Source organism: Pelobates fuscus, chromosome 13 (assembly GCF_036172605.1).
Source record: "Pelobates fuscus isolate aPelFus1 chromosome 13, aPelFus1.pri, whole genome shotgun sequence".
Taxonomy (NCBI): domain Eukaryota; kingdom Metazoa; phylum Chordata; class Amphibia; order Anura; family Pelobatidae; genus Pelobates; species Pelobates fuscus.
In genome coordinates this window covers 112,586,628-112,612,633 of record NC_086329.1, presented here as the reverse complement: position 1 = coordinate 112,612,633, position 26,006 = coordinate 112,586,628, and the positions used below count along the sequence as shown (strand labels likewise).

The window sequence follows — 26,006 nt, the reverse complement described above, 5'->3', positions numbered from 1 at the left end:
TAATTTATGATGGTAAATAAGGACACTTGTCCATTTGCACAGCTACATGCACCTGAGGAAGACCTATGTTTATGGTTGAAACGCGTTGTACTTTTTTAAATTTTGATTTGTTAATAAAAGTTTATTCTATATCCATCTTGTTCTTGATTTCCTAAACAGAAGAACTTTATTGCTTTACTTCAACATCAGATTACTGATGAACATGCCAGCATAGTTTAGAGCTGACTTATATGGGCTCTAAAAATTGTGAGTGTTCCAAGTTATTTTGTTTAATGTTTTTACAATATACAAATTGCCCTATGGTGGTTTCTTATGTTTACAATGCATAGGAATACTACATACCATCGTGTGCGCGATCACCTTATTCATATTTCCATTTTTACATAGTAAGTGTTTTTAGTGACAAAGCACTTGGGTGATTTTATAGCTGCACTGGGTTTTATTCTCATTTTTATATTGGATTTTAGCGCTACCTTTTCTCTATTTCTGCTGGTTATATTTATAATTTTATTTTTGTATCACTTCGGTGCTAAATACACAAAACATCTATATACATGCACTGGATTTGTGTATTTGGAATTATGGCAATGATTGAATGATGGTCACACTTGTATCAAAGGTTAAACATTTTAATTAAGGAGATCTTTTTGGTTTTCTGGTAAAGTAAACAAAGTTATAGTTTCTGTGCTAAAGTCTTCAGTACATATTTTTTTTTGTTTGTCAATAGATAATTATAGATTTTTTTTATTTCAAACTGTGCATTTTCACCATGCTTACCATTAAAATATTTTTTATCAATTATATTTCCTTTATCACTCTCTGCATGGCTTTCTTCATATCTTTGTTTCTCAAGGTATAAATGACCGGGTTAAGTGCTGGCGTTATAACTGTAAATAAGACAGCAGCAGCTTTGTCTTGATCTAAAGAGTCCTGGCTTGAAGGTCTGATGTACGTAAAGATAGCTGTTCCATACAGAAGGAACACAACTGTGAGATGAGCACTACAAGTGGAGAATGCACGTTTTCTCCCTTCAGCAGTGCGTATCTTTATAAGAAACCTGCCAATAAAGATGTAGGAGAGAAGAGTTAAAAGTAAAGTTGTTGTAGCCAAAGCTCCCGTGACCCTGACAAGAAGTTTTAGATTGAGAGATGTGTCGATACAAGCCAACTTCAACACTGGCTTAATGTCACAGAAAAAGTGGTTCACCAGGTTTGATCCACAAAATGGAAGCTTTGCAGTCATCACAGTGTGTAACAATGAATGTAAATATCCAGTAACCCAAGAGACTAGAGCCAAATTAACACAACAATTTGTGTTCATAATATTTGAGTAGCGTAAGGGATTTCCAATGGCCACATATCGGTCATAAGACATTACTGTGAGGAGCATGACTTCTGTGCTTCCAAGGAAATGGAAGAAATGTATTTGTGAGATACAACCAGCAAAAGAGATGGTCTTTTTCAGAACTAGGAAGTCAGAAAGCATCTTGGGTACAGCAACAGATGAGAAGCAGATATCGAGAAAGGACAAATTCCACAAGAAGAAATACATGGGTGAGTGAAGACTGTGATCTTTAATGGTTATTCCCAGAATGGAGATGTTTCCTACTAAGTTTGTAATGTAGAAAAACAGAAAAATAACAAATAGTGTAGTCTGAAGCTCCACAATATCAGTCAGTCCTCGTAACACAAAATCAGAGACCAAAGTCCGATTTTCTGGAGCCATTGGATTGCTGAAATTATAGATTGAGATCATAGTGCAGTTACATAATTTCATGTAATATTTTGCAAATTTTCTGTCTTTTTTTCTTTATTTAATCAAACACTGATTGCTATGTTCAATCTTTTTTTTAGTGCAATGTGTAATGTGAATGTTTATTTGGTTTTATAGTTAGTTTCCAGATTGTCATAGGTTTACAAAAAGAATATGAATTCTTATGGTCATCCTTTGCATGAAAGAAAAATCCTTGAAATGTAGCAGTTTTAACAGCAGGTACCAATGCAATTAATTAACTATAGCATCCCCCTTGTGATTTGTCATAATTTATTATTTGCTATATCTCCAGGAGCAGACAAAAGAACTCACACCATGCATTATATATATAATATATAATATACAGACATTCTGGTGGGATTTCGCATATTCCTAGAAATGTCCCTTATAAATACCTAATAATAAGTAGTAAGAATATTTGAACATTTTAATTTATTAGATTTTTCACACTTAAAATATGTAAGTGAAATTACATTTCTGCTTATATTTTACACATTGTTATGCATGTACGATAAAATTAAAAGAAAAAAATTAAAATATTTAATAGCCCACTCGGCATTAGCGGCTACACATGATAAGATTATTCAATCCTGGAAAATGCTTTCTGTAACCTTTCTAGAATCTCTCACAAACCAAACTTCTATGAATATATATATATATATATATATATATATATATATATATATATATAAATATATACACTGAACAAAATTATTAACAACTTTTTCTACGTACACAAAAGGCCTATTTCACTCAACTATTGTTCACAAATTTGTCTAAATCTGTGTTAATGAGCACTTCTCCTTTGCCGAGATAATCCATCCACCTCACAGGTGAGGCATATCAGGATGCTGATTAGACAGCATGATTATTGCACAGGTGTTCCTTAGGCTGGCCACAATAAAAATCCACTCTAAAATGTGCAGTTTTATCACACAGCAAAATGCCACAGATGGTTCAGGGTTTGAGGATTATCTCGGCAAAGGAGAAGTGTTGCATTTATAATTTTGTTCAGTGTGTATGTAATGTGAATATGCATTCCAAATACAATTGTCAACATTTTGTTTGCTTCTACACATTTTGATTCTGCTGTCAGTCTTAACAGAGGCTAATCTCACTGAGGTGGGCTCAAATTGACAGTTCTTGTGGATTTGTCACTATATTAAGCGCATTGTTACATGCAATATTTTTACCTGTTTCAATGTCTATTGTGCTGCTAATCTGCATCTGAAGAAATAGCTTTACGCTGCTAAATCAAGGTTGTTTTATAATGTAATACTTCCCATGACGATGCTCTCTTCAGGGACTGAATATTTATCGGCTCCCAACATGGGATTTTGTGAATATTTAGCTGCTTTAGCTCCAGCTACATTATTAACTAAGATAATTTGGATCTATCCAGAAGCATTTGGACTGGATAATTTTGGACGTTGTTTATTGTTATTGTGCATTGTTTCTCAATTTCCAGAATTTCCAAAGAGCATCCACATGGACTTGAATATCCACTGAATTTCAATCTGTGTACAACTAAATGGCTACAATAGCATATGGCTGCTTACAATCTAGGTTCTAAATTGTTAAAATCTGGATCCGAATTTGAAATATGTGCAGTTTTGTCCATTGACAGTGCTAAACGCCAATGTGCAAATAGTAAAACAAAAAGCAGTGTTTTATAGGTTTGTCTCTTTTGACCTTAAATTTGAATTCACTTTTAATTCTCCCTTTCGTAAATAACACTTTTAATGTTATGGATAATGCGTTCTATACATTGAAACTTGAAAATCATTGAAAGGTTTGAATTTCCACTATGAACAAGATTGCAGCAGGCTTGACTACATTTAAGGAACCCTCTGTTCCAAAGTGACCAGAAAGAGCGAGATAAGCATAAGAGGTAGTAAAAGGACAATTTTTTATTTTTTTATTTTCAATTTGACAATTTTTATTTTATCAGGTTGCGAAATCGCAAGGGGATACAGAAGAGAAAAGAAGGAGAGGGGATAACACTGGTAGATGATACATAGATCATACATTTAGATTTTGATATCATTGTCAGCGAGTTCAGCATTTCGAGCTTCCACAATATAGTCACATTGTTGGTTACATATTGCACATTACGTATTGCATTGCCCAATGCTATATAACTGAGTGGGGCCATATTGCGGGATAGCATCAGTATGCCTCAGTCAGAGTCCATGGGGGTAGTGTGTGCTTCCCCTGGCATATATGAGGTGGTAAGGACGTGAGAGGCTCTGGTTGGAGAGGCTTCATGTAGTCTGCTGTATTCATTGTCAGTGTCGTCATGGGGCTGGGGGGGGAGGGTGTAGAGGAAGAGATAAGGGTGAAGGGATCTAGGGTGGAGAGGAGGGGAAGGGGGGAAGGTGACTTAGGTTAGGTGATTGTCCCAGAGCTGTCCTTGCTTTAAGCTGGGAACAGTTGGGGACTTTATTCCTCCAATCGGGGAGGGGACGCTGTGGGTATTTGCATGTGGTATGTTGAGGGTATGTGCATTAGGTTTGTCCGGGTTTGTGTTTTTCCCACATTTCCCACGCTGTGGACCATGCCTCGCATTAGTTGTGACAGGGTTGATGCCCTGTGTCTGTTCCATATTTTATAGTTGAAATCGGGGATCCAGCGAACCCATCTAGCTAGGGTGGTCGTCATGATGGGGACGTGTGGTCTAACATATGAGACTAGGAGTTGACCTGAGGGTGAAGACCGAATCGGTAAAGTAATTTCCACATACCGCCGTAGAGTAGAAACGACGCAGAGTTGTGGATCGGTGGGGAAAAAGGGGTAGAACACCGATGTGGAGTCCATCTTCGTGCGACGGGATATCCGGAATGTTACTCCTTCTGGGTAGAATGAAAACGCGTCTATGTCAAACGCCCGAATGTCCGACACCCTGCAGAAGGAGACCAGGCAGATGAGAACCGTGAGTTTTGCTCAGAGTTGTCGGAGAGAGAGTCTGTTGTTAGGTGGCCAGTCTCTCAGGAATCTGAGGACTACTTCGACGTTCCAGAGTTGTGAATATCTAGGGCCTGGAGGACGTTGTAATCAGATGCCCCTTAGGAGTCGACATACCAGCAGGTCTTTACCTACCAGGATCCCTAGTATGGGGACATGAGCCGCTGAGATAGCTGATCGAATTACGTTAAGTGATCTATAAGATTGACCTGATGAGATGGCTGGAATAGAGGCCGTAAATGGATCGAGGTTCCGTTCCATACACCAAGTGGACCAGGAATTCCAAGCAGATAGGTAGCATCTTCTGGTTCCAGGAGCCCATGAGTCCCATAGCAGTTCCTTAGCAGCCTGCGATAGTTCGCCAACTTGCCAGGCACCCCTAAAAGTGTCCAAGCCACCAGAGTGAGACGATTGTCCAAGATGAGTGGGTGAGGGTTGCCTTTTGGATCTGTGAGAATGTACTGATGATGAGGTAGTAAAAGAGGATCGTTGTATGATAGGGCTAGGAGGTCCGGGAACCATGGTTGTCCTCTCCATAGCGGAGTGCATCCACTGCTGCGCTCTCCGGGTCAGGGAGCCAGCTGAAGTATAGTGTTGGTTGTCTGTTGTTGCGGGATGCAAATAGATCCAGGTGAAGTGGACCTGGACGTTCCGCAATGTGGCCGAAGATTTGTGGATCCAGCTTCCAGTCGCTGGTGTCCCGCCAGTGGCGTGAGAACCAGTCTGCCGTGAGGTTCGTCTCTCCTGGCAGGTATTCCGCTGTGAGGGAGATATTGCGGGGTAGGCAGAAATCGAAGATCTCTTTCGTTATTTCTGACAGGAGACGGGAGCGGGCTCCGCTCAGGCTGTTGATATAGCGGACTGCGGAGATGTTGTCCATCCTGAGGAGGATGCAGCAGTCCGACTTTTCCTTTGCTAGGCTGCGGATAGCAAATGACCCGGCTGGAGTTCTAGGCAATTTATATGCATGTTGAGGTCCTTGGAGGTCCAGGCGCCTCCTGTCGATGTATTTTCACTCGTTGCGCCCCATGCCCAGAGGCTGGCATCTGATTCCAATATCATGTTGGGTGTCTTACCAAAGATTGCAGGGCCGTTCAATGCTTCCATGCTGTCTGGCCACCATCTGAGTTCGTCTCTGACTTCCTCTGTCATCGGGACTGGTTGATCGAATGAGGGGTTTTCCCTGCATCGCCCTGTAATGGAGTGGACAGGGGAATATTGCTTGTATGGAAGCAGAGAGAAGTCCCACTATGCGGGCGAGGGCGGGGAGTGGAATGGTGTGGCAACGGATGGCTCTGCGTAATTCCTTGCGGATGGATTTTTGATGTCGGTAGTCGCAGAGTGCTGGAGGTGGAATCTATCTTGAATCCCAGGAATTGTACTGTCTGTGATGGGGAGATAGCCAATTTTTGAAAATTCACTATAAAGCCCAGGGATGACAGGAGATCCGTGGTATAGCGTGTGTGTCATATCAGTCTGGATTTGTCTGAGCAGAACAGCAGGAGGTTGTCCAGGTATATAATGCAGCGAATTCCTTCGATGAGCGACCACGAGCTTCAGTAGTTTGGTGAAGCACCATGGAAGGCCTTGCCAGTGGAACTGTAGGAATTGTCTGCAGGATTGGTGGACGGGTACTGATAGGTATGCGTCTTTGAGGTCTAGTCTCGTGAACCAATCCTTGTCTTGTAAGAGTTCCTGTAGAAGATGTATGCCCTCTATCTTGAAGTGTTTGTATGTGACATATTCATTGAGATGTCGTAGGTTTATGACGGGGCGTAAATCTCCCATTTTCTTCTTTACTAAGTAGATGTTGCTGAAGAAACCTTGAGGGTCGGAGGCGGGTTCGATCGCGCCATTCGAGTATAGGGTTTGCAGTTTGTTGTTGATGAGAGAGGTATCTTCTGTTGAGCAGTTGATGGGACGTGGTAGTTCCTTCTGTCGTGGTTGGTCTACAAAGTCGATGATATAGCCTTGTATTGTCTGTAGGATCCATGTGTCCGTGGAGATGGAGGTCCATTCCTGGAAGAAAAGAGATATGCGGCCTGCTGTACGCATTGGAAGAGAAAAATGAGTGAAATGGTTGCTTACCTGAGGAGAATCGTGCTCTGCCTCGGGTGCGTGGTCCGCGACCTCAGTCTGCGCCTCGAGTGTAGGAATGTTGGGGTCTCGTAGAGCGGGGGCCTGATGGCCAGAAGCGGCAGGCAGCACGGCCCCTTTGTCGGCCAGCCCGTCCAGAAACACCCCTGGAGGGGTTTTGTCTAAATACTCTCCGCATTGTGGTTTGAGCCTTGTTTAAAGATGTGAAGACGTTTACATGTCTGTTCAAATCTTTGAGAAAAGGATCTCCAAATAGTTTGCCCTGTGCCAGAGGACCTAGTTATTTGGTGCCCGACTCCACCAACTTTCCGTCGATGCGGAGAAGTGCTGCTTTACGTCGCTCGGATGATAAGGCAACATTGGCATTACCCACAAAGCAGAAGCATCTTTGTGCCCACTCCCGTACATCATGAGCCCATTCGCGCATCATAGTGGCGTCTAATTGATCGCTTTGGCCAGGGCATCGTCGGCCAAGTGCATTATTCTGGACAGTGGTCCCACTGATTCCAGAAGTTTATCTTGTACCCCCTAAACCCTTTCTCCACTCCTTTGCGTGGGTCACGGCCACCTCGTGACATAAAAGTGGTCATCACCTGATCGAATTCTGGTGTTTCCGCAACGTGGTCAGGTAGAAAAGGTCGTGGGCATTCTGACCGCAATCGGTTGCGGACTGTCTTGTCCATGGATTTTCGTATCCAGAGGTGCATGAACCTCGCTAGGAGGTCGGGTGTTGTCCAGTCGCCTGAGCGTGGATGTCTTATTTTTCTCGGGTCGAAAAGTTTTTGTCCCAGTGGGTCGAAGATGGTGTCTTCGTCTTCCTACGGAGGTTCCGCGGTATCTGGTTCTTGGGGTTCTCCCATGAACGTGTTCTGCGGAAAAAAGGTTTGGGATCCGGAGTCCGAACCCCAAGCGTCCTCATTAGAGTCTGACTCATCCGCTTGCCATTCATCTAAGATGGCCATGGATTTAGAGTGAGTCTCTTCTTTCTCAGAAGAATATTCGTGTTGCGGGTTCGGGGCGGTGGCTGTAGCGGGTTTAGTACGTTTAGCAGGGTTTTTGCCTCTGTTTGGGTTTTGGTGACCCTTTTCTCCTTTCCAATGGCATTTGCCAGTGTGGGCTTCTTGGCTCTTATGCGATTCTGGTGCATCAGAATCTGAATCATGGCGGGATAGGTGGGTTTTTGACGGTTTCCTCTTGTCGGAACCAGAGGCCATCATTTTGGAGAGAACTTTCTCCATGGAGGTGGATGCGGCCTTATTTACCATATTTTGGAGATCTGTTGTTTGAGAGGTCTCCATCCAAAGGCAGCGGGACTTGGTTGTTGAGTGTCTGGATCTAAAATTGGACACTCGACTTCCCGAACACCGGTTCAAACAAACGAATGCTGGATCTATATGTACCGAAAAGCTAGAAGAGCGCAATTCGGTACTTTTGTGCATACAAATGAGGGGAACAATCGCTGCTAGGAGCCAGGGGGATCCATTTGGTACTTTATTAATTTTTTCCCTTTTACTGAAGTGACCGGCAAAACCACCCAAACTATTTTGTGCAGGCCACCCACGGTGAACCGGTCACAGAAGACTTCCATGTTTTTTGAGAACTTCTGAACCGATCTGGGTGAAATTTTAATATGTTGGTCAGCCAGATCGGGGCTATCAGGGGACATATTATTTGTGGGGATACCTCATGTATAAAGGGGTGTTACAGATATTGGGGAAAACTGTGATTTTTCGGCCTGGACATAATAAAGTTATTACTTTATCAGACTTGATTATCTCCAGGGCTGGGGGAGGGAATTGTAGATGTGTGCTGGGTGTGTTCTATGTTGTTACTGTGCCCGATTGGTTAATCTCTGTCCCTCCTTGTGGGATGTCCCCTTGCATGGGACTTGCATGAAAGCCTGTGTATTATCATTAAACCTGAGTTCTATTTGTACCCTTCTTCTTGACTTCGGCTGATGTTTGGGGATTCATATGCTTTGTTAAGGGAATTATCTTATAAAGCTATTTGTATTCGTATGGACTTTGTCTATTTCAACTACCGAACGGAGAGCTATATTCACTGAGGCTCTGGCGGTTCGGGAGGAAACTACCGAAGGAGGTTTAAATATACTTGGTTTCCTTACAGTAAGTAACTAGGATCAGTATCAACAAGAACATATGATGAACAGTATTTACATAAACCATAAAAATGGACAGATAAGTTCAGTAGAATTGTAATTGAGCTAACAAGTGAAATGGAGACCAACCACCAACAACCCCTAATTAGGATAACTAAACCAAAGTAATCTGCTTTAGCAGATTAGCCCCATGAGGGCTACACATGATGTATGTACAGTAAATGTCTGTACAGGTTAATATTGTATTTCTTAACCCTATGTATCAACCTAAGTATGAGCATGACCAAAATTCATATAGTCAGTTGCGACACCTGCTATGTAGTGGAGTCAAATTGAATTTTGTAGTAGTTTGTAGAACGAGTTAAAAAAGCCGCGGTTGGCCAGCCATAGTGGCTTCCATGAGTATGAGGAGGAAACTGATACGCGTGGTATCGCAACTTGTCTGCATGCCAATTTCCTTATAGATATCAAACTTCTGGAAAAAAGACAGATAGCTTGTGAGAAAGTCGATATCCTGAAGGTAAAGGAGAACCAGCATGTGGCCTTGAATATGAGCATGGGTAAAATGTAATGTTGAATACCTTTTTTTTTTTTATTATTATTATACCCTGCTAATGGCTTCTATCAAAATGGTATTGCAATGATTGACATATACATTTTTGACTGATAAACCAATGCAACTGAACACACATAATATTAGTTTAACACTACATGACTTTTAATGCATATTACTGTAATGGAAGGAACTTATCTTTACCTCCTCTCATAGTACCTTCCACAATACTGCTTAATACATTTAATTGTGCGTGCATAGAATAGAATACTAAACAACAGGAAAGGCTTCCAATTCTAGACACAATTCTAATACTAAGCAGATGCCTCCCTTGTATAAGTCTGTTTAGCAGGACATATGTATATTTGTATATATTGTTATTGGGTAATTTGGTTATCTAGCTGTTGGTATCGTATGTGCCATTTGACCATGCTGCTGTGATGCGAGAGATAGTCAAAAATCTAATAGAAATAGGACTAGCTATGTCCACTTTGCATGAAGGTGTATCGGACCTAGCAGGAGTGCTGGGCAGGGATAGGTCTTTCCACCTTCTTGACGTTGAGACATGTTTGAGTAACAAATTAAATAGTGTATACCCTTATAATGTACTGGCTTACTAGCTAATGCCAAGAGGCGAAATAATTAAACTTGGTTGGCCACAGGCGAGGCCCTTCTAGATGCCAAGCGGCTTGAGAGGCTCTATCTATATGTTGGCTCAAGGGGATTTCGGGGCCACCGAACGTTGTGGCGGGGTGGCGGCCTCTCTGTGACTTTTAAAGCATAAGATAGAATGGGAGTGACAGGTGAGGCTCTCTCTATGCCAGGCGACTAACTATGAGTTGGGCCGATGTACGTAGTACCTGCGAGTATGAGGATGGGTGTTGGTCTCGCGGGACCACTGACCTAAGGCATAGAGGCCTGTAAAATTATTAAGTATTGGACTCTTGGTGCCCTGTCACCTAGTAACGAAGCTAACTAAGGGGAGAAGGGTATGGTGGCGTATAAAGAAGAGTAAATTGATGTTCCTGAGAAAAGTCATGCGGTTTAAAATAGAAAAAATGGATGGACGTAAAATTATAGATATACTGGTATACCTACAGGATAGTAGTGCAGTTTGTTGCAACTATAAGTAGGAGATTGCAATAAATAGTAGATACATAGCACCTAAAGATGCGATGATGTAACGTACATGTGTGAATTGTTAGGGCCTGCTCGTGGACTCAATTTTAATCATCTGTAACAGACCTACTTAACTAGCGCAGGGTTGCCCTAATTCTGAGCACCCTGTACCCTCCAAATAAACATAGTATGTGAAATGCCCTTGAAACAATTATCCTATAACCTGCAACCCATTTTGAAGGAAAAAGCTATTTTAAAAGGCAGTGAAAGCAGTAGTCCTAAATGATGAATCTAATGGTAATAAAATATGTCAGGAATATGTACGTGGCCCCCATAATATATTATACAAATTTGTCATTTCATTTGGGCCCCTATGTGGCCAATGATCTGGGACCTCCTTGAGGGAAGAAACCAGATTCAAGGTAAAAATCCTTTTTAAGGATCCCAAAAATGTGGTAATAAAGGCAAGAGAGCATACTATACACCTAAGTAGCATTGAAGTAAGCAGTTAGGGAAGCCACCAGCAGGTGATTTAGGATAAAGGAGCCTAACCTTAGTAAATAATTTGATTATATACACCTAGTCAGAATTTAGGTAGTGTACTATACTGAACTAGTTATAGTGTCTCATCCCTAGTTCAGTGTCCAGACCCGGACTTCCCTGCATATAGAAACAGATACAAGGGCGGAGCTAAGCTACTGAAGAAGAAGGTCGCATGGCCGCGAGGCTCCCGACATTAGCTGCCCTAAGTTCAAAGAAGGGCTACTAAACTGGTTCATGGATTGCAGGATAAAACTTACCAGGAAAGGTTAAAGGATCTTAACATGTATAGCTTGGAGGAAAGACGAGACAGGGGGGATATGATAGAAACATTTAAATACATAAAGGGAATCAACACAGTAAAGGAGGAGACTATATTTAAAAGAAGAAAAACTACCACAACAAGAGGACATAGTCTTAAATTAGAGGGACAAAGGTTTAAAAATAATATCAGGAAGTATTACTTTACTGAGAGGGTAGTGGATGCATGGAATAGCCTTCCAGCTGAAGTGGTAGAGGTTAACACAGTAAAGGAGTTTAAGCATGCGTGGGATAGGCATAAGGCTATCCTAACTATAAGATAAGGCCAGGGACTAATGAAAGTATTTAGAAAACTGGGCAGACTAGATGGGCCGAATGGTTCTTATCTGCCGTCACATTCTATGTTTCTATGTTTTAAACGACTACTATCGGAGCCCACACGCGAGCCTGACTCACCTCAGGGTAATCTTTTCATACCCAAGGGCACGATGGGCCAAAAATTGAAAAAACAGAGAGCGGATAAGCCCCGGCTGGGCATGAACATAGGGGAGCTCTGGCGGCAGGCCCACGATGCAACAGAAGCCAAGATGGCGTCCCTGCACGGAGGCTGCACGGACTTCTCAGATGAGAACTCCGATGACGCCGACGAAGTCCTGATGCCGGCCCCGGCGCTGCCACCGCCGATGCGGGCACAGACCCACCCGGTAGGAGCAAGCCCCACCCCGGTGACCATTGAGGCCTTGAGCAAGCTCATGGCGGAACACCACGGTAAGATAGCCGCGGATGTGGCCCTGATCCGGGGAGACCTCAAATCTATTTCAACGCGGCTGGGAGTAGTGGAGGAGACATCCTCCGAACACACCCGCCAAATTACGGAACTCTAGACGGCCGTGAATAACCTACAACAATAAAACCTGCAGCACGAGCATCAACTGTCAACGCTGGAAGATAAACGTCGCCAAACTCACCTGAAAGTCAGAGGTGTAGCAGATACAGTACCTGAGGCAGAGCTCCCACACCTCCTCAGGAGATGGCTCGCCGCACTGTTGAATCCGAAGACAGACAAAACCATCCTGATTGATGGGATCTTTCGGGTGCCACGGCCAGTAAATGCACCGCCTAACACCACCAGAGATGTGGTAATCCGTTTTCAAACCCTCAAAGAAAAAGCTGCGGTGCTGGAAGCTACCAGAGGCCTCACCGCTTACCCTTTCGAGAACATGACCCTGTCCTTCTACGCGGATCTCTCTAGTGGGACACTAGCATGGAGAAGGTCCCTGCGTCAATTTACCTCTGTACTGCGACAACACCAACTTAAATACCGGTGGGGACCAGGCCGCACGCTACAAGTCACCGCCGGGCAAACTTCACATGTCATCCGGGACCTACACGAGGCCGCGGAGGCCCTGCACAAACTCAATCTCCCGGGGATCTCACCTACAGTACCGGGGACAACGTCCGGCCAAGGGCACTCCTTTAGCAGAGAAGCAGCCGGAGCCCCAGAGTTCGTGCAACTTCGCCCACCAGCGGCACCCTACGCAACAATTACGACCTGAACCTTTACACAGGGCGCACATCGCTACCCCTCGGTCCCCTGGATACAGCCCGAGAGTGGCGACTTAGTTCACTCAATATTGCCGCCGGAACCCGATTCTTAACCGGACTCTCATGCATATTTTTTGTATCTTGCTCGACACGTTAAGGGGCTGTCTGTTGACAAAGTGGGGGGGAGTCCCAGAGTCCAACGATCCCACAGCATTACCTGCTAACCGGAGTCTACCCTAGCTTTGATACCCCCTGCAAGGTACCACTTCCTAACACAATCCAGGGCTCAAGGGACCTGGATCACACCAGTCGGATCAACTCAGCTAAAGTTTCGCACACCGTACAGGCATTACCCCTCAAACATTGCCTATATGAAACTGAGGTTAGAAGTTCTCACCCCGTTAGGGGAAAATGTTCATTTTATGTAACTTGTTTTTATGACTATAATTTTTTCAACTGTAGGATGCTTTGAACTAACAGTCTATGGCATGCACTTTTCCTGTTACTACTGCATGTTAACTGCTTAAACAAAACAAAGTGCACAATCTACAAGTAATACCGAGCTCTAACACTCGACTCCACAATACGAAACGTGCCGCATACCAGACGAGATGGGATTTCTCTTTTTATTGTGGCGGCCTTATATTTTGACTGTCCTGCCTAGCCTGACTTGTTTTCCTTTTTTTTTTTTTGTTGTTTTGTTTTGAATATGTGCTGACACTGATGGCCATATAGTTGACAATAATGGAAAACAAGTCAATATCTTCCATCGTTGTGACTGTCGTATATAATACTTGTCTAAAGTTCTGACAGCATATGTCTAGGGAGACCACTGAAAGCAAGGCGGGAATGTCGGCTCCACTTCTCTTATATGCAGATTAGGATATATGATGCCCACTAAGCAACCAAAACTCTAGGCGACCTCTAGCGATACCATAAGGCACACCAGTTGTAGCAGACATAATCTTGATATGCCAATACCCAAACGCTAAACTGTCATTGCGTGCTTATATATGTTTAGACACTAGACACACAAGGTCAGCCTACTTGTTAACACTACCACATGAAATGTTCTATTGAAGTCAGAAAAGCCTAATTACCAAAGCCCGCTCGACAAAAAGAAGCCAGGTCCCATTTACAATAAGGTTAGCATCTCATTACTAAACACCACATAGCTAGTATGCTCTTCGACCTTCAGAAGTACCATCTCTCATTTCTCCTACTGTTCATATAATTCTGATAAGTCTGTACTCACAAAATGGAAAATGCGCAAATGTTTCGGCCACTGTCTAACTTGTTTATACCTTTATGTACGCTGTTGTGGTGTTTTGTTGATATATTTGTACCCACCTGCGCAAAAAAATAAATAATTAAAAAAAAAAAAACAGATACAAGAAACAGTATTCCCACGTGAGAAGTGGAATAGCAGTAACATAGGTGCAGAGAGCATTGAATACACTGTGTTGATCCCGGTGAACCGGTATGAGAATTGACCTTCAGGTAATTTAGGTTAAAGAACCGAGACCTAGTAGTATGAGTATAGGAATACACGAGGTGAGCATTAGAAGTGTAAATGAGTAAAAAACCTTCATGCAGAAATCACGTTTATTTAAGTGAACCATATAAGGAGATTGTTGGGTCATGTTAATGGAAAGTAAAATTGAGGCCCCAAACAAATGAGGGGGACCAATAATGGGATAATTCCTAGCTTGGGGTATATGCACATCATATAAGAGAACAATGTTTCATGACATTCAAGTCTAAACCAGTGGCCTACACCAAAAGAGTGTTATAGAGGCGTATATGATGGCAAACTGTATGCAGAATTACTATAGTTAATTAAACCATACATAGAGAATCACCAGATATATAAACATAGATGTAGTTGGGTTACCTATATCCGTAGTATTATGATAACCCTTTCGTGCTGTCGGGGGAGTGTTCATTGAAATCTTCCCCTACCATAAAAATTTAATGTGAACTCATGCGAACAGTCATTCGTATGAATGTCTGTAACAAATGTAACAAAAATTAACAAAATTGAAAAGCTTGTGAACAGATTTAAAATTAAATCATTCATTTGAATGGTTCTTATCTGTCATCACATTCTATGTTTCTATGTTTCTATTCCAAATTTGTGTATTGTAGCTTCTAGAAAACCCCAATGCCACTGGTCAAAGGCTTTCTCTGCATTGAGTGAGAGAAAAAGTCCACCCTTCCCCAATTTTGTCAGGCTTTGCATGATACTCAGCACCTTTCCGGGTATTATCTAACCCCTGTTGACCCTTCACGAAGCCCACCTGATCGTCAAGAATAATACATAGCAAAATAGTTTGTATTTGAAGGGTATATAGTTTTGCTAGTAATTTGGCATCCAAATTAAGTAGGGATATTGGTCTAGAGTTTTGGGGGGAGGTTGGTGGTTTACCCGGTTTAGGAAGGGTTACAATGTGTGCTAACAAGATTTCTAGTAGATGCTGTTTCAAAATTGCCTTGTTAAAGTACTGCATCAGTTGTGGCGCTAGAATGTCTGGGGATTCTTTGTAGTAGTCATTAGTGAAGTAGACAGGGCCGGGAGCTTTGCCTAGTTGGAGGGACCGAATTGTAGATGTGACTTCCTCCACTGGTATGGGTGCTGTGAGGGATGTTAGCACATAATTTTTAAAACAATTATCTTCAGAGAATACCTGTTTTTTAAAATATACATTGTTGGATTTTCAGCATATTTTCATCATGTCTGTTCAGGTTCTCTTCACCAAAAATTTAAAGGATGATACCACCTTTTCTAAATCATAGAAGGAAGAAGTAATTCTAGAATATAAAAGCAGAGTTGCTGCCCTGGAACTTGAAAGCATGAAAGTCTAATTGTACATGAACATTTTTTCTTTCTTTCTTTCTTTCTCTTTCTTTTTTTCTCTTTCTTTCTCTCTATTTCTTTCTTTCTTTCTTTCTTTCTTTCTTTTTCTTTCTTTCTTCCTTCCTTTCTCTCCATTTATGCATAAATATGGATTTACTCAGGTTCTATAATCACCTGTATTAATTAAAATTCTGTGTTACTCTGTATGGTAAACATTTTTATATTCATTAGAATAACAGTCGCTTCCACAACTTATGCAATGCTTTTCTCATATCTTTGTTTCTCAATGTATAAATAATTGGGTTGAGCAAGGGAGTTATGACCGTAAAAAGGATTGCAACTGCTCTCTCTTGATTTAATGAGTCTTGCGTAGATGGTCGCAAATATATAAACATAGCTGTACCATATTGAAGAGAAACTACAGTGAGATGAGCACTACAGGTGGAGAATGCACGTTTTCTTCCTTCGGATGTCCGTATCTTTATAAGGAATTTTCCAATGAAGAGATAGGAGAGTAGTGTTAGACATAAAGTAGATGCAACCAAGGTACCAGTTACCTTACTGAGAAGTTCTTCATTAAGTGAAGTGTCTGCACAAGCCAAGCTCAGCACTGGTTTTACATCACAGAAAAAGTGATTCACTAAGTTTGGTCCACAAAATGGGAGTCTTGCCGTCATCACAGCATGCATCAATGCATGGAAAAATCCAATTATCCACGAGACTAACACCAAACACATAAAAACCTTGGTGTTCATGATGCTGGTGTAGCGCAAGGGATATCCAATTGCTACATATCGGTCATAAGACATTGCTGAATAGAGTATAACTTCTGTGCTTCCAAAGAAATGAAAAAAGTGTATTTGGGAGATGCAACCACTAAATGAAATAGTTTTCTTCATTTTAAGAAAATCAGTAATCATCTTTGGGACAGCTACAGAAGAATAGCAGATATCAAGCAAAGACAAATGCCATAAAAAGAAATACATAGGAGTGTGAATACTGTGATCCAAGAGGGTGACCAACATGATAGAGAAGTTTCCTGCCAACGTCAATACATAGATTGTCAAAAAACAGATAAACAGGGTCGATTGGAGTTCCACTATGTCGGTCAGACCAAGCAAAACAAACTCTGTCAGAAAAGTCTGGTTTTCTGAATCCATTTCATTTACATGTGTACTGTAAATGGAAAAAATTAAATATATATTAAAATTTATAAAAAAAATAATAATATTTCAACCTGACTTTTCATAGTACTTAAACATTAAATACACCAAATTTCAAGATTGTAATGAATATGGAGAAAAGCACCTATGATGTGTAGAAGGCTCCAAAGTCCCCGAACCCATTTCAGTGTGAATGTGGTTTATTTAAGGTTCCAACAAGTGACCTTTCAATGTTTCAACACATCAAGAGTATATTTTTGAATCTCAGTTTAAAATGGTACACTGGAATCCTGTAGTGTAAAGCGATGATGTGATTTGGTGCAATTATTATTAAACAGGCAGTGTAATTATTATTTTATTGGAAATAAGGGTCTCGGTGTATCATATATTGATTACATATTGTGTCAATATTTATACAGCCAGTGCATTAGTGTTATATGCTTATGGAAGATAAATAGGAACAACATGCTATACAATTTCAGTTGGACATATTACACCTACTAGCATATGTATCAGACATTTTTTTTTAAATAACAGTATACTTAAATATAAATTAAACCAATACTTCAAGACAATATTATTGTTCAGGCAGTTGTTCCAGTCTTTCCTGAGATTTAACATAGAACACAGTGCATAAGTTGTGTTTCAAAGCTGTTGTATACAGCAAACACAGACTCAAAGGAATCAATGTTTGGAATGAGGCAAAAATGTGATTCTTTGTTATATATATATATAAATTTGTGTTCGTGGCAACATTGATTATCATATGAAGTAAGATTGTTGTTAGCAAACCTGTGATAGGATTGGTGTGTGCTGAAAACCGACATATGCTGTAGTCCAGTAAATAAAGTGGGCCTACACTAGGAGAGTATGGTGGAGTGGAGGGAGTGGAGGTGGGGCAGCATCTCGTCAGACCAATCACATAGTTACATAGTTACATAGTTAGATAGCTGAAAAGAGACTTGCGTCCATCAAGTTCAGCCTTCCTCACATTTGTTTTTTGCTGTTGATCCAAAAGGCAAAAAAAAACAAAAAAAAACACCCCAGTTTGAAGCACAATTTTGCAACAAGCTAGGACAAAAAATTCCTTATTGACCCCAGAATGGCAGTCAGATTTATCCTTGGATCAAGCAGTTATTACCCTACATTGAAAGATTATATCCTTGAATATTCTGTCTTTGCAAGTATGCATCTAGTAGCTGTTTGAACATCTGTATGGACTCTGATAAAACCACTTCTTCAGGCAGAGAATTCCACATCCTGATTTATCTTACAGTAAAAAATCCTTTCCTTTGCCTTAGACAAAATCTTCTTTCTTCCAGTCTAAACGCATGGCCTCGTGTCCTATGTAAAGTCCGGTTTGTGAATAGATTTCCACACAATGGTTTGTATTGGTCCCGAATATATTTGTATAATGTTATCATATCCCCTCTCAGGCGACGTTTTTCTAAACTAAATAGGTTTAAATTTGTTAACCTTTCTTCATAGCTAATTTTGTAGCCCGCCTCTGCACTTTTTCTAGTGCCATGATATCCTTCTTTAGAACAGGTGCCTAAAATTGCACAGCATATTCAATATGTGGTCTTACCAGTGATTTATAGAGAGGCAAAATGATATTCTCGTCCCGAGAATTAATGCCCTTTTTCATGCATGACAATACCTTACTGGCCTTGGCCACTGCTGATTGACATTGCACATTGTTGCATAGTTTGTTGTCTATAACAATTCCCAAGTCCTTTTCGTGTGTTGTTATCCCTAATTCACTTCCATTAAGGGTATACGTTGCTTGTGTATTCTTTACGCCAAAGTGCATAACTTTGCATTTTTCAACATTAAATTTCATCTGCCATTTGAGTGCCCAGTCCTCCAGTCTATCTAAATCCTTCTGCAGCAAAGTAATATCTTGCTCACATTGTATTATTTTACAAACACTGAAACATGACTTTCAATGCTGTCTTCAAGATCATTTATAAAAATGTTAAATAGAAGGGGTCCCAGAACAAACCCCTGAGGGACACCACTTGCCACCTCTGTCCAGCTTGAAAATTTACCATTAACGACAACTCTTTGTATTCTGTTTTTAACCCCTTAAGGACACATGACATGTCTGACATGTCATGATTCCCTTTTATTCCCGAGGTTTGGTCCTTAAGGGGTTAAGCCAATGTTCTACCCAAGAACAAGCATTTTCATCGAGACCGATTTCCTTGAGTTTGAACACTAATCTTTTGTGTGGAACTGTATCAAATGCCTTGGCAAAATCCAAATAGATCACATCCACTGCAACACCCTGATCTATACTTTTACTTACTTCTTCGTAGAACGCAATCAAGTTAGTTTGACATGACCTGTGCTTCATAAAACCGTGCTGATTTTTGCTGATAACCATATTCTTCTCAAGGAATTCTTGAATATTATCCCTTAATAACCTTTCAAATATTTTACCAGCCACAGAAGTTAAGCTCACAGGTCTATAATTTCCAGGCAAGGATTTTGAACCCTTTTTGAATATAGGAACCTCATCTGCCTTCCTCCAATCCTCCGGAACACTTTCTGAAAGAAAAGAATCTTGAAAGATTAAAAACAGAGGTTCACTTATTTCTACACTTAGTTCCTCAAGTACACGTGGATGGATACCGTCAGGCCCTGGAGCTTTGTTTATATTAACTTTCTTTAGTTGCTGCAGCACATTGTCTTGAGTTGACCAATTACAATTATTCTGCAAGTTTTTAGTAGCAATCATTTGCACATCTATTGCCATGGGTTCTTCTTTAATATATACGGAGGAGAAATAGTTATTTAGAATTCCTGCCTTTTCTTGGTCTTCATTAACTAACACCCCCGTTTCAGTTTTAAGTGTACCTATACTTTCATTTTGGTTTTTTTTTAGAATTTATGTACTTAAAAAATGCTTTGGGGTTGGTTTTGCTCTCTTTAGCTATCATTTTTTCATTTTGAAGTTTAGCAAGTTTAATTGCCTTTTTGCACGCATTATTTGCTTTCTTATATCTTTTATAAGATGCATCTGATTTGTCTGATTTAAATGCTTTAAATGCCCTTTTCTTATTTTTAATCTCTTGTTTTACTTCTCTACTAAGCCACATTGGTTTTAATTTGTTTCTTTTATATTTATTTCCCAATGGTACATACTGAGAAATGTACCTTTCTAATATTTGTTGGAAGATGATCCATTTATCCTCAGTGTTCTTTTCACTAAAGAGTTTATGCCAGTCAATATATTGTAAAGCTTTCCTTATCTTATTGAAATTGGCCTTTTTAAAATTATATGTTTTAGTATACCCCATGTGCTTTTGTTTTTTTGAGTTTATTTCAAAGGACACTATATTGTGATCACTATTTCCCACTTGAATGTTGGTCAAAAGATCAACGTTGTTTGTTAAAACCATCACGGTAGGGTAGAGAAGGGGGGAGTCCCTTTTAAAAGACCATAAGCCCCTCCCACAACTTCAGGCCAAGCCTTCCAATTTGTGTTGGGGACAACATTGATTATGATATGTAGTAAGACTGTTGTTAGCAAACTTGTGATAGGAAAACGTCGTCTGAGGTGTGCCGAAATCGACATATGCTGTAGGCCAGTAAATAAAGTGGGCAAAAAAGGAATACATATCATGTTCGAAATACATTGTGTTGGCCACTGATGGTGAATTCACGTGGCCTCAGGAAGCCATTAAAGGCCAGGTAAATAACGATTTTAATGACAGAGTTAGTGAAGGGTTGGAAAGGGGCTGAATCTAGCAAATTAGACATATTTTTGATACCCTTAAGTATAGTCTGATTGGATAGAATGAAAGGAAACTGGTTTTGGAAAGTAAAAAAAAACATGTGATGTTGGATGCCAGTCAGGCGTAACTTGATGGTACAGTGAGAAAGCCTAAATTGAAGGTGGCAAAAAAAAAAAATAAGTACAACCAGACATAATAACCAACATTATGTAATGAAGGACCACTTATCTGTGACATGAATAGTAATGGAGAGACTTGGTGACAGCAATTGCTGGGAGACCACTAAGGGCACAACTTGAAATACCTTAGAACCTGGAGGACTAATACCGTGTACATTGAAATAGAGGAATCTGCCAGACACAGGAGCCCTATGAGGGCTAAGGAAATTGTTGTAAACATGCAAGTGACAACCAATATATACCTTGCAAACAATTGAGGGGTAACACAAGCGACTTAGACTAAAGCAGCATATGACATGAGCCATAAATTAATAGCATTGAGACATATAGCAAAATTCTAATAATACAGAAACTCTGGAACGTAATTGAATCGTGAACCTGTCACATGTATCGTGAACCTGTCACAAGCCCGTTGCCTGAAAATAATGGGATAGCCCAGAGACAGATAAGTGATGAACGTAGATAAGTGATTAATGTAGCGAGGGCCAAGTTGATAAAACCAACCTCTATAGAGGAAATAATAGAGTAGAAAGGGTTGAGAGACGGAAATGTACCAATACTGAAGAAAACCAGAAGAATAGCATAGGTAACTAGTATCAGTATCAACAAGAATATACGATGAAAAGTATCTACAAGGACCATAACGGTGGACAATTCAAGCTAACAAGTGTATGAGAAGCAAACCAACAACCCGTAATTAGTATAACTAAACCAAAGTAAACCTTTGTTAGCTGATGAGTCCCATGAGGGTTGCAGTTAATGTAAGTATAGTGAATGTATATACAAGTTAGTTTACAGCTCCATATCTGGTGCAGTTTTCTTTATATGTCTTTACTGAGATATTATTTTATTGCATCCGTCAAGGCCCTGGGGAGATAGCGCAGCTAAGCGGACAAGGGCACATGTAGGAGTGTGGGGATAGATGCATGGGATTGGTTGGGAAAGAGCCTGTGGGTGTGATTATGTTCTGTGTAAGACAGTGTGGGGGGGGTCTTACCTCAGTGCCACTTGGGATTCAGGCCAGCAAACAGCTTCCTGTCCTCCTGCTCCTGTTTGCCTGGGGCCTGCAGATTTACACAGCTTGATGGTTGAGGCTTTCTGGCTTCCCTCAGGGCTGCTGCAGCGTGGATGGTGGCCGGCACCTTTGGGAACAATTGGCAAGCATTAATGAGGTATGGCTACCGGTGTGGCCCCCCCCCACGGCCTACCTCCCCCTGGAGCACCCCTTGTGGTGTCCCCTGCTGCCTCCCATGCGGTCCCTGCCCCTGGGGGCCGCACCAGCACTGGCAGGCGTTCCCACCCGCCTGCCAGGCTCTCCCCTGATCGTACTCCTCAGGCCCGGTTGATGAGGTGGAGCCCAGGCCCAAGGCATCAACAGGACCGCGTGTCTGGGGGCTCCAGACACGCGGCCTACCAACAGGGGCCTGGATTTGAGGCTTTCTGCGGCTGCGAGCGTGGCACGGCCTTCTGCCACGAGGCCTGCCACTGCTGCGCGGCCTGCAGCCTCCTTTGCCGCCCGGCCTGGCCCGGCTTCCTACCGCCGCACGGCCTGCTGTGTCCACGGCCACGCGGGCCCTCACTGCAAGGCTGGGGATGCGGCCTGCTACTGCCGGAGGCGTCTGCCGCGCGGCACACACATGGGCCCCCTACCACACCATCCGCCCCGGCCACCAGCGCTAGATTGCGGACCGGGGGCGGTGGGCGGCAGATTCAGCTCTCCAGTCCAGGTCCCCCCGCGGCCGGCGGGGGGTTGGGGCGGTGAGTAGGCCCCCGCGGGCCGCGCGGGGTACCTTAGTACCGCCGTTTGGGATTGGGGGGGTCTCTTTGCCCATCGGGAGCCTCCTCTGCCAGTGAGGAAGGCTCCCAGGGCTGTCTCCCCTTCTTCTTCTGCCAGGGGACCCAGCTTTCCCTTTCTTGGGCCCCCTGGTCCCCCCTCCTCTTCCCCATTTTCTGCTTCCTTCCACCCCCTCTCCTCTAGTGGGCCTGACCTCTCCCCTGCTTTTTCCCTCTCCTATGTTTTCTTTCCCACTCCCCTGGGTCCCTTTCTGTCTACCCCTCTATGTTCCCCCCCCCCCTCTCTATCTAGCCTGGTCCCCCACCCCCCCCCTATCCAGCCTGGACCCCCTCCCCCCCACTGCAGGTCACTTACCTCGGCCATCTCCTCTGGGGCGTGGGAGTGAGGGCTCCACGGGAATGTGCTGCGTGGTTCTGCGATCAGGACGCTCTCGGGACGCGTAACGTCCCTGGGAGGCGCGTTTTACACATTCAGGGTTGGCAGTGCGCCCCTTCTTGGCCGGGGACCGGATGGGCTTTCGGCCTCTGGTTTTGCCTGGGGCTCGCCTGGCGCCTCAACACGGTGCGTTTTCGATCCCTCTGCAATCTGTCGGGACGGGGGACATGGGTGCTCTCGGTGTGGCTCCCTCGGTCCATGTGTGAGCTCCATTGGGCGGTGTGGGTCCAGTTTCCCGAGACCGCTTGATAGGCTTACTTCTCGATCGTCTAGTTTGCCCGTGAAGTCCGCTCTGCTGGTCCCCCCTTTGGGATCTGGTGCCCGTGGGGGACCGGGGTCGATATCGCTGGTTTCCTTATTCACTCTGTTGTCGTTTCCTTCCAAGGGCTGGGATTTGTGTGGGTGGGGCTGCGGGGCCCTGGGGCCTTGCTGCCGAAGGCGGCTGTGGGATCGGTTTTCCAGCTACTGCCGGCTCGCCCCGTCTGGTTATTGTTTCCAGGCTGTGTTTCTGACGGCCCTGTTTGGGTGGCTGTGTGCCTCCGCGTGCGTTGTTCCCGATGTCGCTTATGTGTGGGACCGTCAGTGTCGCATGTCCGCGCTCTGCTGCTGCAGTGTTTTTCTTGGGGTAGTGTTTTGGAGTTTTGGAATTCCGTGGCCCAGGCCTTATCCGTGGGTCGGGATACGTGCTGTAGTCTCCTGGATGGTGGGATCTATTCCTGCTAGGGGGACGTCCGTTGCCCCTGACTGCGGTTTGGGACGTCAGACGGGAAGCATTGGTGGTTGCAGGGCGTTGTAGGTTTCGGCTGCGCTAACCATGGGCGCACTGGGCTTTGCCTGTCGGGGTTGCCCTTGAGAATGTATGGGGTTTCTTCTGTGCCTCCTTTCACGACGGATTGTGCTATCTGGCCCCCTACGTCCTTTCCAAGGACTTCCCTCTGTTTGCCGCTGCAGCAGGGTTTTGGAACATTGGGCTCGGTGGGGTGCTGACTCTTGCCCACTACGCTGGCTCTGGCGGACTCTAGTGTTCTTGGAGCTTCCCCTTTCTGGAGGCATGGTAGGCATGGGGTACCCAGCTCACGGACAAGTGGGTAGTTTTTTCCTTGGGGACCATCGTGGGGTGGCGCTGGCTGTCTTTGTCGTGTGACGGTATCCTCTACCCCGGTGGTACTCTGGTACTCTGGTTGCCGCGCCTGGCTCGGTGTGGTGTGAGTCTAGGGGCAGCTGGTCCAGGGTTTTTTGTCCGGTTATTCCCATTGTGTTGGCCGATGCTCTGTCTTGTTCATTATAGGGCGCACTTCGGGTGGAGGTGTCGCGGGGTCGATTTGTAAGGTGGTGGAGGGGTGGTCGCTTGGTCCACCGGTCTGATGGGACTGGTCCGTGGGTTCATCTCTGCGGCGGCGTGGTGGCCCGCTCCAGTAAGGGGGGAGTGATTGGGATGGATGGGAATGTTTCTCTGTGGGTTCCGGGTTTGGACTGCTCATCTACATGTTTGGTTCCGTCTATTACGGGTGTTGGGGGCGATTTCTGCGATTGGCTGGGGTCGGCTTCCCGTTCATGTTACGGTCGTCGACTAGTGGGTGGAATTCTTGGATGTTGCGGGGTTGACTTTCTGCATCCTCCTGAGGTAGAGGGAATGCACAGGGTAATGGTTGGGCTCCTTCCATGCTGTAATGGGTTCCAGGATAGTCTGAATTATACCGTTCTGATTGGGGGCAGTGCAGGGTTCCGTCATTTGCCTGTTTTCATTGGGAGTGCTGTTACGTCCCTTGGATTATTCAGCCTCCTCACCCTGTTTGGTTCTCGGAGATGGGTTTTCGCCCCCGCTTGCATTCGATTGGGGTGTTCCGCTTGGAGCTCGAATTCCTGGATGAGGATGGTGGGGAATTCGGGGGGCATTTATTTTGTTGGGTGAGGCTTCGGACACCACCAGGCTGGGCGTGCCTGCGCCAATGGTTCAGAGGGCTCTAATGGTGGAAGTCAGGGTGGTGAGTTCCTTGGGTTCGCCTTGCTGGTCTCTGACTGGATTTGTCTCCGCGGTTACGGTCCTCCCCCCCAATCCCCCCCCCGGACTGGGTAGGGTGGGGGGTTTTCGTGTGTAATTTGGGCCGGGAGGCAGGAGCGGAGGTTCGGTGGTCTGGCACCAGTTGCGTGAAGGGGGTGTGGCTCCTCCTCCTACAGGGTCAGCTGTCCCGCCTCATGGGTGTACCAAGGGTTTTTTGTCAGTCCTCGGTGGAATGACATGGGTCGGTGACGGTTTCGGACTTGGGTGCTCTTCAATCTGGACATGTTACGCATTGTGTTTCTTCCCCGAGGTTCTCAGGGGCTAGGCTGCGTCTATCGCCCTTCCTGTTGGCAGTGCGCTCCGCAATGTGAGTGCCCTGGTGCGCTGCCGTTGGTCATCGGACTATATGGGTTTCTAGGTTTGTTGTGGCCATAACTCAAAAATATTAGAAAATAATAATAGTAAACATTAACAAAAATAACACTTTCAGTTCGCCTTTTGGGTTTGGCCAAATGTGGCCTAGTTATCTCGAAGGGAGGGGTGCGCTTGCTGGAGGTCGGACTTGGCCTCTGTTACTCTAGCGCTGCGAGAAGTGGTGGAACAGGCCATGGCTGGTTGTGGTGGGGTCCCCCGCTGATTTTAGGCGTAAAACAGCGGGGTTGTGGCAGGGGTATGTCCTTGCCAATTAAGTTTGAGGTTACATTTAAGTATATGGAATGAGATGAACAAGTTTTTTAAGGTCTCAAACCTCCCCTGCTCCAAAGGTTAAACTTTAGGTTGCCTGAGGTCTCGTGCCCATCGAGCGTGGATAAGGTCGGCTGATGGCAGGCATTGGAAATATATGATTTTTATATGTTAATT

The 26,006-nt window shown here is 43.7% G+C and overlaps 1 protein-coding gene across 1 annotated transcript; it reads right to left on the bottom strand.

Moving 5' to 3' along the window:
* Positions 1-798: 798 nt before the first annotated feature.
* On the bottom strand, positions 799-16,988 carry LOC134582419 (olfactory receptor 12D2-like). The gene is made up of 3 exons (XM_063439012.1): positions 16,391-16,988; positions 8,064-8,066; positions 799-1,715 (listed from the first exon to the last, which is right to left on the bottom strand). The coding sequence occupies exons 1-3, from the start codon at positions 16,986-16,988 to the stop codon at positions 799-801; spliced, it is 1,518 nt and encodes a 505-aa protein (XP_063295082.1).
* Between the last annotated feature and the right edge of the window lie 9,018 nt (positions 16,989-26,006).